Genomic DNA, 14,958 nt, shown 5'->3' with positions numbered 1-14,958 from the left:
TGCACAACCCTGTGTACCAGGTCACCACACCACTTACTCAAGTTTGGTCCGGCCACCCTCCATCATGACAGAGGGGCATCTGGGCCAAATCTGAGTGGAGCTGTGACCCCATGTACCAGGTCAGAACTCCTGGAGTGGGAAGCTAGGCCAATCCTGCGGGACAGGAGCTGCTGCTGTGGGGTGAGTGCTGGTAGGGTTCACTCTCCAAACCCTCTTCTTCTCCCCACACCCTGGGGTCTCCCCTCTGCATGGGTGCTTTATTAAAATCATGGACAGAAAGAAAAGTCACGGACAGAGAAATCACTGTATCTTTTCAACCACCATGACAAATCTGCAGCCCTACCCATGGTGTTGTAGCCAAATTCCTTTACTAATATTTGCAAGCACATATAGGTAAAAAATGCTTTTGCATTTCATATTTATTTTTTTATTACAGAATTCAGCAGTAAGCCACACAAATTCAGAGGTGAAGCACAAAGTTACAACAACTTGGATTGCACCTTCGGACACCAAGAGTATTCAATTTAGGTATATATTTGATTTTTTTGCTTTGATATTTTATTTTCATGGGACAATTCAATATGGTTTCCTTGGGTGTACACTTTCATTGTGGCATAACAAGTCTATGCACTCCATATATTTTCCCTGGTATTGTTTTGTTTCATTGTTTGCATTATCTCCACATTGTATTAGTATAATAAAACCACTACCATTTTTATGTAAACTTTGTTAAAAGTAACTACTGTATATGTGGCCCAGTCCTACAAACCTCTACTCACACAAATAGTTCCAAGAAGGTCCATAGCATTACTAGTGGACCCTGGCTCAGAAAGCAATTTTTACCCTTTAGGTCCCCATTCCTTATGCACATGAGAAGCCATATGCATGTGAGTAGTCCCATACATGAGAGAGGCCTTTTATTGATTTCAATTGGCTTTGGCTCAGGCCCTAATACAACACTGATAAAAATATTTGCTTTTTTAATAAAATAATTTCTTTCATATTGAATATGGAAAAAATAATGATTAGAAGTGGGAATCCTTGAAGATTAATTTTTAAACATCACTTTATTTATTTGTTTATTTATCTAATTCTGGCATTTTCATAACCTGTTCTCAGCAAATATTTTTTTCATGCCCTTTTGTGGAAATGGCACAAGACACACATTGATTGAGTGAAGAGAGCTGCTAAAGCCAAATGTATGCCATGTTTTATGTAACTTTAATTAGCCTGGCATATTACAAAGTTTTGATTAACAACAAAAATAACATCTGGGGCTAACAATATGTTTGCCAAGTGTTAGTCAAAATCCATTTGAAACAGCTGAGATATTAAACTTCTGAAGTTTACAGTAGAAAGGCCAAATCAGTAACTCCCTTAAGTCCTTACAAGTACAAAGGGGAGCAAAAAGACACAGAAATTGAGTAACTCTTCCACAGTATGATCATCTCCTCTCCCTGGTCCAATCAAAGCCATGCTTCAGCCATAGGTTGAGACTATATGAAAGTGAGAAGGTCTGCCAAGGCCTCTCCAACACTGGTGGATATTTGAGCAGATATCCACACAGGAGTCTAAGCTTCTCCAAGCAGCTTTCATTCCTCTTCCGTGCCTTCTAACCTTCTATTTTGTTGATCCTTAGCATGATGTTGGACATTAATATAGGAATTAGAAAATAAAAAAGTTTCTAAGATTTAATTACATACTCTTGAAACTTTTTTCTTACACCTTTTCTTGAAGGCTGCAACATGAATTCATACTGAAAATCATACATTTTCAAATAACTCTAACAAGCATGAGTTTTCTTAGCTAAAAGAAATCTTGTGATTCTATTTCATAATATACTGAAATATAATTTGCTAGAAAAAGTAAATTGTACTGATCTTATTTTCCCTCTAGAGCAACATTTGTTCAAGATTCAAAGAACTTCTGGGTTGGAGTTCTCAGCAAAACTGTCACTCCTAGACCTTCTCAGTCAGCCAATGTCACAGAAAGAAGGAATAATAAGAAGGTATGTTTTGAATTTATCTTTGTCTGAGTAGTATAAATAAATGAGGTGATCCAAGAGGCATAACCCACTTCATAAGCCCTGTCCTCCATGGCTACCCCGGGCCATAAGGATTGCGTGACTACACTGGATGTTCTTAGAAATGAAAGTTTAAGTATCCAGTTAATTTTCATTTTCAAAGAACTCCTCATACTAAACTTTCCCATAGTGTAGGGAGGTGAGGTGAAGGAAGAATAAACCAGGGGACCAGATCTTTCGCTGATGTAAATCACCATTGTTCCATTGAGTTCAATGAAGCAATGCTGAACATCTTTCTCTGGCCCTTTATCTCACCAAGTAAATGGGAGTTTCTTTCCCAGGAAAAAGATAATATTCAAACAAGCTCTTTTACAAAGTAATAACTGGCTTCTGTTTTCTTTATAGGCTTCACGGATTGTGATTGAGATGGAATGTACCAAGGTAAGAACTATTTCTCTACATTTTCCCAGTGTCTTTTATTTTTTAATTGCATTGTGTTATTATTTGTTTTGTGGGAGCATTTAAAAAAGAATATCACCATGTGCATAAATATTTTTCTCCTGAATGTTTGGTGTGGCTCTCACAGAAAATCTTAATAAGACAGATTGACTTTTGAAGGACTGGCATTAATTTGAGGCTTTGATGATCTCAACTTTAGAATTCCCATCCTTCATACTCCTCATCCAGTAAGTTCTGGTCCGTTCATTCTATTGATGCTATAGTAGGACATGGACAATGCTATTCAAACACTTTCACAAAAAGTTGACACTGCCTGTGGTTTCTACTCAAATCTGAGTGCATCAGTATCCAGTTTGTTTTTATTTTCGGGGAGATACCCTATCAGTTCTCATATCAGACCATTACATAGAGTAGGGTAATAGAATGGAAACAAACTTCTCGGGTTCTTCACTCAAACAAAGCATGAAAAAGTGTTTATTTACCTGAAACAATATGGTATTTATACAAGCTCTTTAAGAAGAAGTAACTGGATTCTGCTTTTCTTACAGAAAGGAGGAACTTACTCAAGTAGCGGTGGATGTATTCAGGTAAACATTCCTTCTCCAGAGAGCACTGATTCACTACTTGCCATCCACAAATGACAAGAATTGCTTACTTAGAGTTTCTCTCTCTTAAATTTGAACTGGTTGCAGGAAGGAGAAATGATTACTCCCCATTCATCAGAATTTCTAAGAATGTTTCTACTTGTGATAGGCAAAGCTATCACAGAAACTGACCTATATCATGTAGTATCTCTAACTCAATTTCTTCTTTCCATTTGACAATTTGCCTTTGGGTGAATAAAATCCGCCAAAACTTCTAGATATCTATTTGTCATTCCTGCTATATCCTCCAGATGTTTCTCTCTAAGGTCAGATAAGCTCAAGACTTTCCGCTGTCAGCTTATTTCCTTTATCTTCACTTTCCAGCCATAATGATTCCTTCAGGTTTTGTAGTTCCACCAATATCACTTACCTCACATATTCTGAAATCTTCCTTTCAGTATACAATAATTTCTATATGAAACTGAATAAAATATGAGTTTTGTTTAAGAAACAAAAAGGTGACAGCTCAGTGAAGATGTCTTTTTTGTTTTGCCTTTCTTGCTCTCAGCAACTATGCTATACATTTCATACACTCCAATGGTTGTGTAGTCAGATTGCTAAATAGCTGCGTACAATCATTTTTCATCTGAACATTACTTAGTTTGGAACACCTAAAAGAATTTACCAGCTCAGGCTCACTCCTAGTGCTGGGCATTAAATATGAGGCTGAAACCTCATATTTAGTAAGTAAATGGAATAATGCCAATATAAACCCACTGAAGATCTGGCCCAATATGTATATTTAGGATTGTTTGTGTGGAGAGGGGAATAGGTTTAAGTTCTCTGTAGTAAACTTTTTAATGGTGTAGTTTGGTGGAATGAAATGACCAAAAAATGTCCCCTGTGGTATTTCATTCCACAAGGTAGTTCTTTTTTCCCCCTGAAGCAGCAGTTTATATAGAACTAGTCCTTTGCAAAATTAATAATTGATTTCTGATTTGTTTACAGGGTGGATCCTCTGGTTCCTCTCAGACCAGCTATTCTATTGGTCAGGTAAGTACCCTAGCTCCTCTCTATTTATTTATAATTTTTCCCCAGTGTTAATTTTAGTATACTTGAGTATCCAAAATTATAGAGATAGAGACTGACTGATGTTATTCAACTCTGTGGTAAAATATGTCTCTGTCAGTAAGCTCAGGGATTCCAAACAGTTACTGATCCACAAATGCATGGTAATAGTCAATAATCATACAGGATCTAAGTCCTTGCAGGTTAACTTGTTGTTGCACTCAGAACTCACCATCCTCATCCTCACAACAAACATGGCCACCTCTACTTTATTAACCAAGCATTAAGCTGATACTGTCAACAAAACAATAAATAAATCCTTGTTTCCTTATTTGTGGTGTTAATGCTATCTGGAATTATTTAAAAAATGAAATTATTCCACGTAGCTAACTTGTTGTTTCACCCCTTTAATAGTCACCTATTTTTTTCATTCCACTTGGACAATAAAAATAGAATGTGCAGTTTCTCTTTTGTTTCTAGCCATTTTCATTTTTTCCTTTTAATTCATTCACAAAATGTTACAAAACTTTCTGACCTAACGTCCTTGACATTCACTTAATTCAATAATATTTGCAACACCATCTCTAATGCACAGCATATGACCCCTTCAACGTGGGACTACTTTTGTAATTGATTTCATTTCCGATTGGCCTTTTTAAATTCCAAGTTATATATGTGTTGTTATGGAACAATTTACATCTTTTTAATCCAAGTTGTTTTGGGCACAATTATATTTGCACTTAATTTCCTTCCTAATAGATATGGGCCTTTTTAAACCCACAGGGTCAAATTCATTCTTATTTTATCTCTGTTGGCTTGAACTGAGTTACGCTGTAGATGTACTTAGTGTATTTATTAGTGAGTTATTTGGGAACAGTTTCCACTCCACATACCCCATCCCCAAACCTTGTTGATTCCAGTTATGTCCGGCTATTGTGACACTCTCTGAATAGGTATTTCTTAAGCAATACTGTTACACAGCAAATACTGATTTCCTTAATCTTCAGTTTCAAGCAATAATTCTGTTTTCTCTCTCTTTTCACCATGTGTATGGACTGGGGTTTGGATTGGCATGCCTTGTGTATGGATCTTTTTCCTGGATTTTGCTTACACTTAGGAAATCTTACTAACTCAGACTGACTCCTGAAGGAGACGTATTAAACTGCTAGAGCCCTAGGCAGGTCACTTTCATTAGAATTTCTCTCCTCCATACCCAAAGCTCACTGAAGTCAATGAGTGTCTTTCCATTGACCTCATTCGGATTTGGATTAGGCTCCATATGACTAGTTCAGGTCAAATATCCCCTCAGCATATGTGGTATTTTTTCAATTTTGATGACTCTTCAGCAGAATCCTTCTGCTACCACTATATCAAGACTTTCTAGTGTAAAGCAATAGATAAAGGCAGACAAAATGGAATGTGAAACTTCTGTTACCCTTCACCTTACCACACAGGAAATTACAGGAAGGTTATCTTTCTAAAAAGCTATTGTAGTCTAACAAGTCCTTCTACAAATAAATGGCTGATTTATGGTTTCTTTACAGGGTGTGCAAGGTTCCTCATTGGCTGGCAGTAGCTATATGAGCTCCAAAGTATTAGAGTTCGTTTATTTATTTATATAGTTGATCAGCATTTAGCTCAGTAAGCGCCTGATACAAAGTGAATTGAAATCAATTGAAATACTCCCATTGATGTCAATGTTCAGGACCACACTGCAGTGATAGTTATCAGTTTCATTCGGTTCCTTACTTTTTGTTGTTGAGGCTCTTGCTGAAAGGTCACATTATTACAGACAGAAAGCAAGAGAATCACAATACTTCTTTTTCTCTTATCATCCCAGTAAATTGTTTTCTTCTATTTGTTGCATTTCAGACCTCTTCATCCCCACCTCTTTTCAGTTTGCAAAGTCACCTCACTAAATTGCATGTACAACAATTGTTTTTCTCCTCACATGCACTTCTTGGAAATTTTACTTACCTCAGTCTTGACTCCTGAAGGCTGAGTATGGAATTTTTGTGGGCTTACATACCTCACCCTCCATTAAAATTTTCCTTCCCCTCCTTCATGCTCCCTCATGTGATTAGCTCGGCTCACTGCATTTATTCCAAACCATGGACTATTTTCCATTTTCAGCATCTTTCAGACAAACAGAACTTTTTCTCCAGTAAAATGATACCTTCTATAGCGTGGGCTTGAAATCTCACTATATGTAGTTAATTTACTTTTATTTTCAAATAAATCTTTCCTTTACGTTCCAATTTTATTTTTATGAACGTGTTCATTACAGTGGTTCCTGAAGGCCAACCAAGAGTAGGACCCCATTGTGCTAGGCACTGTACAAACAGAGAAGTAGAAGATCCTTACTCCAAAGAGCTTACAGTCTAAAGAGACAAGACAGACACAGGATGGAGGAAGGGGTAGAGCACACAAGCAGAGTAATGTGATGGCAACAATTATTATGTTCCATGATTTTTTGTGGGGTGGTATTTAAGATGGGATCAACTACATGGAAGGAAAAGGGAGGGGAAGGGGCAAGGGGGAGAGGACATGAGAGGAGAGGGTAAGAGAAGCAGGTGTGGAGTGACGTTGAGGTGAAGAGACTATGAAGGAGGAGAGGGAAGGAAGGTTGGATGAACAGTCAGTCAATGCAAGGCAGAGAATATCCAGTCAAAACTGTAGAAAGTTCTTTGAATGTCTGAAGGACCAGAGGTCCCTGCTTCTGCCTATATTGGCTGGCAGCTCTGGCTGGTTAGTGTCTCCAGTTTTCTCCCAAGCCCCATGACAAGCGGAAGGGGAGGCACCGCCTGGGTCCTAGAGCCCCCAGAGTCAGTATGGGGGGGTCTCCCCTTCACAGTGTTATATGCAGGAGGGTGCTGGGGGGAGGGGTGGTCCCAGCTGGGTCCATTTGACTGCCTCCCCGCCAGTGCTGCTTTTGGCTGCTTCTGCCCCTATCAGCTAGAATCTCAAATTGAAGGAGGGAAAGTCTTCTGAGGTGAAGGGTAGGAGAATGGATGGAGACATCATGGAACGTGGAACCTGCTCTTGTCCTTCACCTCACCAGGGAGGTAGCCAGAGGGAGTTCTCTGTTCTTAAAACAGTAGCTTAGTTTAGCAAGCCGTGTTACAAGGAAATATATTATTTCCAATTTCTTTATAATTTATCCATGTTTCACAGGACAGCAACAGCTATTCCCAAGTCAGCCTCTTTCTCTAGTTTGTAGAAGGTATCCCCACAATGCAACTTTTAGTAACTTTCCAGGTGGAGAATTAGTTCCCTACTTCTGTGGTGAGGGGTTTGATGAAGGGCTACATGCCTAAGGATAAAATGGTATGGAAAGTAAGAGGATGGCTGAGGTTATCCTACTGAAATGGAATTGTTCCAGGCAATCACAGCATATGTGTGTGCCACAGTTACTGACTCAAACGGTATAATAACGTCCACCTGTACGTATCCCCAGTCTCCACATACGGCTGAATGGCAATACAAACTTTTGGTGCTGAAAATTGCAGCTTTCTTTTCGCGTGTTTCATAAAGCATGGAAATAAGTGGCATCTTCTTTCTTTCAGGTTGGAGTCATTCCTCCAGGAAGCAGCCAGGGTGGATGTGTCCCAGTAAGCACTTTTCTCATCTTCACTGAATTTTGTTCCAGTGTGACTATTTTAACTACAATGCTTAGCTATCAGTTACATTAGTGTTAATGTAGGAGCTTTTGTTTTATAGCAAAAGTAATGTAGAAAAACTAAGAAATGATTTTGACAATGTACTATTCAAGTAGAATAGACTCAGCTAGTCTCAGCTAATCAGAAAACAAGGATGCTGCCCAGTTCGTAGACTCATAACATTTATAGACTATGCCTGTCTGTGTATTCTGATTTGCTGCTGACCTCAGAATTCAGCAGCTGTAACTCCACAATAAATATCGCTACTTCCATTTTATATTCCTTCCTGTATTAAAGGAACACTGTCAGGTTAAAATCTTAGACAAGTAAATCCAATTATCCGGTAAAGCGCTAAGCACACTCAGTTTCTACTGAAGTCTGTGGGTTGAGAACACTCAGCACCTCACAGGACTGAGTGCTTGGAGAACATCTGAAATGTTCATATCATGAGAGGCTGGAATAAATAAAACTCACTTCTGTATGAATTTTGAATTCAGCACAAAGAAACTAAAATGTAGTAATCAGTGTTTACCTTTATTTTGGAAAAAAACATCCTTGCTTCTGTTACTAATAACACATAAGATTGTTACTATTAAAAGAACTTTTAAAATGTACACTACTTTTCACCATTTATGCTGGTTCTTGACATTTTACATTTCATTCACTTTGAACAATGAAAATAGAAGGCTCCATTTAACTTTTATTTCTATTCAGTTTAAGCTTTCTGTTTTACATGCACCAGCAAAATACTTCAATGTTGGGCTGTGTAATGGGGTCTACAAACCCCATACTGAGCATAAACAGAAGGGAGAGGAGAGTCTCTCCTGTTTACAAGCGAGCAGTCAGAGGCAGGCACGCACAGCCACAAAGGAAACAAGGCCTGCTATAAAGGGGAGAGTACAGAGAAGGAAGAGGAGGCAGAAAGGCCTGGGACAGCAAAGAGGTAACCTGCGCCAGGCTCCCTCCACGAACACAGCCAAGAGACTAGGTCCAAGAACTGCCCTGACTGAGAGCAAACTAAGGAGGGCCAGTCAGGAGAAGCAGAAGTCCCTCAAAAGACCATACCAGGAGACAGTGGCAGGCTGCAAACACAATGCGGGTGCTTTTTAAAAGCAAATTTAAATTATTTTTCTATTAAATAAACTATTTACAAAATCTGTCAAACATTTCTGTTAATACCAACATATATTAATTTATTTAGGGCCAGAATGTGCCTAGCTCTTTTGTGGAGGTACAGTGCAGAACTGGGGGAGGCATCAGGATCTTTTGCATCTCCCAGACTTGAGGACCAGCCAGAGTTGAGGTTCTGTGTACTTGTGCTTACTCTCCTCTAGTAATTCTAACAACAGTAACAAAATAAGTGCTTTCTGTTTCCTCTACAGGGCACTGATGGCATATACAGCAAATATGGCTGTAAAGATGTAAGTATTTGTTTGCCTCTGTATTTGATGTTTTCTCCCAAAATGCAACTCAATAACTCAACAGTTTGTTGCAAATTGTATTAGCTCCATTACAGTCATTGTGTTGCAGAGTTGGATTACTCTGGATAAAGATGAGGCAGGAGCTAGAGGATGTCTGAGGTTAGTTAGCATTATACTGAAACAAAATTGTCTCAGCTAACGAAGCACGAAGATGTTGTAGGGTTACTGACCCAAAAGTATATGCTAATTGTCAATAACCATTCCACTAATTTGTTAGTGGTCTGATATGTCAACATCCGTATCTCTAAAACAAGAAAGACAACCATAACTGTTAGTTTCTATCCCCAGTTCCATATTCTGCATAACTATTCCCTACCTTCATCTGAGATGATGCTCTCTGTATTATTCTTAGTCAATTACTGCCTGCTTTTAGGATTCCTCTTTTAAATATTGTCATCCACCCCATATTGTGTAGTATATCACACTCACTGATCAATTTAGTCTTTCTTTTCTTGGTGGAGTTCCCTTTGCATGGCTGAAAAACATGTCCCATAATATCAGTTGATTCTTTTAGCAACGAGTTTTTTTTTTTGGTATTTAATCTAGAGAATTTATGTACTATCAACTTCCCTTTTTTCTTATAATTTTATTGAAATGACATTATTTTCTATTTCTATTTTGAATACCATAGAAACAAGCAAAACATTTTCACCAGAAAGGTGGCATTTTCTCTGATGTCTACTGAGAACTAAGGCCCTGATCTAGCAAAGCACTGTTTACAATGGGACTACTGCCATGCTGTGCTTAAAGTTAGGCTTGTGTTTACATGCTGTGCTGGATCATGACCTAAACATATGAGTGTCAACTTTAATTTCAAAAGAACACCATCCATTAAACTTACATATGATGTAATGTAGTTGAATGTTGGAAGAGTCTGATCTCTGGATTTACACCAAGGTTACTAAGTAATTTAACTGAAGTCAGAGGAGTTACTCTGAATTTATTCAGATGTAACTGAAATCAGAATTTAGCTTAATATTTGTACCTTCCCCTAGTCCTCCATGCCACCAAACAAAGAATTCCATATAGCAGTGGTTCCCAAACTTGTTCCGCCGCTTGTGCAGGGAAAGCCCCTGACGGGCCGGGCCGGTTTGTGTACCTGCCGCGTCCGCAGGTTCAGCCGATCACGGCTCCCACTGGCCGCAGTTCGCTGCTCCAGGCCAATGGGGGCTGCTGGAAGCAGCGCGGGCCGAGGGACATATTGGCCGCCACTTCCAGCAGCACCCATTGGCCTGGAGCAGCAAACCGCGGCCACTGGCAGCCGCGATCGGCCGAACCTGCGGACGCGGCAGGTACACAAACTGGCCCGGCCCGCTAGGGGCTTTCCCTGCACAAGCGGCGGAACAAGTTTGGGAACCACTGTTGTATAGGTTTCATTTCCAAAAATGGTATTTTATTGAAACACGCCATTTTAGAAAGAAATAACTAGTCTGTGATTTGTTTACAGACTGCTGTCTCAATTAACACCGGCATGTCCTATGGCCAGGTAGGAACACATTCTCTACTGTATTTAGAGTTTAAACTTGCTATGCAACTCAGTAATTTAAACAGGTAGGCCCAAATTTTGCCCTACTGTGGGGAAATCCATGGGAGGACCTCAGAGAGGGATGTCCTGAAATTATTAGGTAATATTACTAGCCCAAATGATTTCAGCAGATGAATGCTGTATTTATGGGGCATTACATGGCTCCACCTTGTTAGTTTCCTTCTTCCTGGTTAAACTGACCCTGGGTTAGTCATTTTTTCTGCAAGTGGACAGCAGATATTTTCTATTTTGATTACTATTGGAAACAAACAAAATATTTTCACCAGAAAGGTTTTATCTGGTGGATACTCAGAACAAAAAGCAAAGCTCACACAGGAGTTTCCTCTGATTCTGCTGTATGGGAAGTGTATGTGTCGGTCAGTGTGGTGGGAGGTTCCTGGAAATTGTTTTAAACTTCATAAAAGCATTTCTGTTCATATGGAGAATTCCATTACTTCCAGCTGTCTCTGTTCCTACAGTCTTCTATGTTCTCCTGATGTTTCTACCTCTGATCAAGGGAATCAAGGTCTAACTTTCTACTATCAACGTATGACTTATCTTCCATTTCAAATAATCATTTCACTCTACTTAACATTCCACCTAGATTTGTTACTTCAACTATTTGAAACTTTCTTTTCAACATAAATTTGTTGTGTATGAAACTGGCAGAAATAACTGGGTATTGTGCTAGAAACAATGGCGACAATTGGGTTACAATAACTCTTTTCCCTCTTGTGCTCCCATTAATCTGTTGCATGTATTCTTCATTAATTGCCTCACATAAGAATACTTTTCTTTCAAATGTTTCATGGTTTGGCAATCCAAGAAGATCTTAGAGCTATTACTGTCTCCTGTCTGATAGGTACTGAATTAAATTTGGCAAACTCTTTTCTAAGTAAATAATTTGTTTCTGTATTCTTCACAGTCTGTCTCCTCAGGCAGTGGTGTTAAAAAGGTAAGCACTACTTCTCTGTTGAATTTAAAGGGCCAGATTCTCTGCAGGTGTAAATCGGTATAGCACCTTTAACTTGAATGAAGCTATTACTAGTTTACCCCAGCTGAGATGCTGGCCCAAAGCTGTTTCCCATATTATCTCTCAGTAACTGAATACTTGGTTTACTAGCTGTCAAATGCATTAGGTTCATTAGTTATATTTTGGCAACTTTTCTTGACAGGTTGACTGTACTGTGGATAAAGTAGTATAGTTACAAAGCTGTCTATGCATTTATTTTTTTATTTATTTTTTAGACATCCTAGAATGGAAGGCACTATAGTTATTGTTACAAAGGGAACTTTAGGATGAGATCGATCTAAACTCATCCCTGGTGTAAAGCCAGTGGAATTGGCACCAGGGATTAATTTGGCCCATAATACTGAAACCAAATAGTCTCAGACAAACAATTGGAGTACAAGGATGTTGTACAGGGACTGAGTCAGTATTGTATGGAAATGATCGATAAACACATAGTAGGCAAATCCCTACACTCAGATTTGTGACTGGTCAGACCTCTCCATCCAAATCACCATAACTATGGCCACTTCAATTTTCTATTTATTCCGGCATTAAAAGGATACTGTCAGGTTTTATAAAATTACCTATTTTTAAAATCAAACGACCCAGTCCTCCCTCTCATCAGAATTCCCTTGTATATGCGATTTAAAATCACTTCCTGTCACAGTAATTACTCCACTCAAGGATACGGGCTATTTTCCTTTTTTAATTCAGTCAAAACAAACTTTTCACCAAAAAAATAACATTATGATCAAAACAACATATTACTATTGAGCTTACTTTAATTTTCAAAGGATCTCCATATTATCCTTTCCCATAGAATAGGAGTGAATAAAAGGACACAAAACGGAGTGTGCTTTGGCCTTCCATCCAAAGGACCAGTGGATATGTGAGGATATGTCTACACTGCACAGCAGCAGCAGCAGCCTGCATCAGCAAGTCTCCGAGTCCGAGTCTATAAATTCGGGTTTGTGGGGCTCATGCTATGACACTAGGAACAGCTATGTAGACCTTGCAATTAGGGCTGAAGTTCAGGTTCTGAAGCCCATCCTCCACTCTAGGCTTCAGATTCCAAGCTCCAGCCCAAGCCTGAACATCTACACAACTACTTTTAGCACTGTAGCACAAGCTCCTCCAGCCTGAGTCTGTGAGACTCACTGCTGGGGGCTGCCACTTGCTTCCCAGTGATTCACTGTTGGCCTTGGGCAAGTCACTTAGCTCTTGGTGCTTCAGTTCACCCATCTGTAAAATGGGGATAATAATACTTTTTGTAATGTGGTTTCAAATATATAAAAACGCTATATTGTGTAAGTGCTAGTCATTATTATTCCTTCAGACTTTTAAGTGCAGAGAGGTTTCTTTTCATGAAACAATACTGCATTTTAAATAAACCCCCATTATGAGAAAATAACTTGTTTCTGGTTTCATTACAGCCAGTGTCCTATCCCGACAGCAACCCCTACCCACCTGTGGTAAGCATCCTTTCTCCACAACTCTTAGAGTTATGAATCTAAGTGCTTCTGAATAGCCACATGCTTAGCTCTCAGATAGATACAGCAGTCTGGTTGTTGGGCGGAAGCTTTTGTTGAGCGGGATTATATTACTGATGCAATAGTGCATAGAGAAAGAGGCTGACTAAATAACTAAAAGTTACATCCAGATCTAAGAGATCACTGCAATGATTTGATGTTATCCAGAAATGAAATTGTCTCAGTCAGGTTACAGGAATGTTGTTATTGACTCACAAGTATGTGATTATGTTGTGTAATTGGATAGTGGTCTGATTCACTGCTGATCCCAGAACTTACTGTCCATTATATCTATCTCGAACAAGGCCACTTCATCTTCCTGTTTCTATTGCAACTTTCTTCTGTAAACTTACTTCAGTCTTTAGTTTCCAGCTGTTGAAGTTCTACTGTACCCATTCACTTTGAAATCTTTCTTTCAGACTAAAATAATTTCTGCCTAAAAGTGGATGAAATATTTAGGGCTTGTTTCAGAACGAAATGTGGCAAAAAACCCTTTTTTCCATTTTCCTCCAATAACCTTCCTTAGAACTAAATCCTTCAGATTCCTCTATTCTTGGTGTAGTCAGCTGACTGAAAAGCTGCACATATCTCACAAATGATGGGTGTTAAATGTATGGACACCTCACCGTGCATCAGAATTCTCCCCCCCCCAACACCCCCAATATTCTAGGGTACAAAGAGACTCCAACAGACTTCCGGGCTTTGGATCAGACTCTGTGTACTCTATAGGAAGACATAGACTACTATCATTTTAGGTGCCATTCAAATGAACAGAACTCTTTCACTAGGGGACAAAAAGTGTCATAATTTCTAGTGTGTACTCAAAACCGAATGGAGAAGTATACACACCACTTTAATTTTCAGAGACTCATCATACATGGTAAACCTTTCCATAGTGTAGATGGTGCAAAATGAAGAGAGACAAAATAGGCTGTGCACTTGCCTTTGGTCTTTCACTTCACCCAGGCAATAGGGTTCTTTTTCTGAAGCAGTATTCTATCTTAAACAAACCCTTACACAAAATAATCAGGTTTCTGGTTTCTTTTACAGCGTGAAACTTTCCCATCGGTAAGCATATTTTTTTTCTTCTTCTGTATTTATAATGTCATGCTATTATGAGTGCAAATCCTATGCCTGGTTTCTGCCATATGGAAGGATGTCCATGATCCCTGCAGAACCAGTGGGACCGATCTGTATGGAAGTGGCATAGGATTTTGGGTGGATTGCTGTTAGGAGGCGGAATGGAGCTTCACCTGAAAATTTTCATTCCACTAGATAAAATGATCAAAGGACAGATACTATGCATCCATATAAGGCCCAGGCAGAGAGGGTGAGGGAGCATAAAGGTTTGTCCCCAACCTATTATGGCCCACAAAAAGGCGAGGCAGAGTTCCAGTTTGTTCAAGGGCAGCTCTATCCCTATTCACATTGCAACAAGGCTCCAACCCCCTCTCAAGCACCAACAAGCTGAGCACTGTGGCACTGTCAGCCACAAAGGGCTGTAGTAGCAGGCACTCTAAGGCTATGTCTACACTGTGAGCTAGGGTGTGATTCCCAGCTCATGTAGACATACTTGTGCTAGCTCTCATCATGTGGCAACACAGGCTAGCTGTGCCAG

General features: G+C 39.3%; 1 protein-coding gene across 1 annotated transcript in view; it reads left to right on the top strand.

The window, feature by feature from the left end:
* Positions 1-14,958, top strand: part of LOC112119379 (hornerin-like) — a 40,947-nt gene that overhangs the window by 4,508 nt on the left and 21,481 nt on the right. The window contains exons 3-13 of the mRNA XM_026655533.1: positions 437-528; positions 1,897-2,008; positions 2,429-2,464; positions 3,031-3,069; positions 4,075-4,119; positions 7,701-7,745; positions 9,176-9,214; positions 10,722-10,760; positions 11,725-11,754; positions 13,245-13,283; positions 14,391-14,408. Of these exons, the coding sequence (XP_026511318.1) occupies positions 437-528; positions 1,897-2,008; positions 2,429-2,464; positions 3,031-3,069; positions 4,075-4,119; positions 7,701-7,745; positions 9,176-9,214; positions 10,722-10,760; positions 11,725-11,754; positions 13,245-13,283; positions 14,391-14,408 (534 nt within the window). The remainder of the gene's footprint in view (positions 1-436; positions 529-1,896; positions 2,009-2,428; positions 2,465-3,030; positions 3,070-4,074; positions 4,120-7,700; positions 7,746-9,175; positions 9,215-10,721; positions 10,761-11,724; positions 11,755-13,244; positions 13,284-14,390; positions 14,409-14,958) is intronic.

The sequence above is a fragment of the Terrapene carolina genome, unplaced genomic scaffold (assembly GCF_002925995.2).
Source record: "Terrapene carolina triunguis isolate 2854851 unplaced genomic scaffold, T_m_triunguis-2.0 Scaffold210, whole genome shotgun sequence".
Taxonomy (NCBI): domain Eukaryota; kingdom Metazoa; phylum Chordata; order Testudines; family Emydidae; genus Terrapene; species Terrapene triunguis.
The sequence above is the reverse complement of the archived record's forward strand: the minus strand, read 5'-3'. Positions and strand labels throughout refer to the sequence as shown.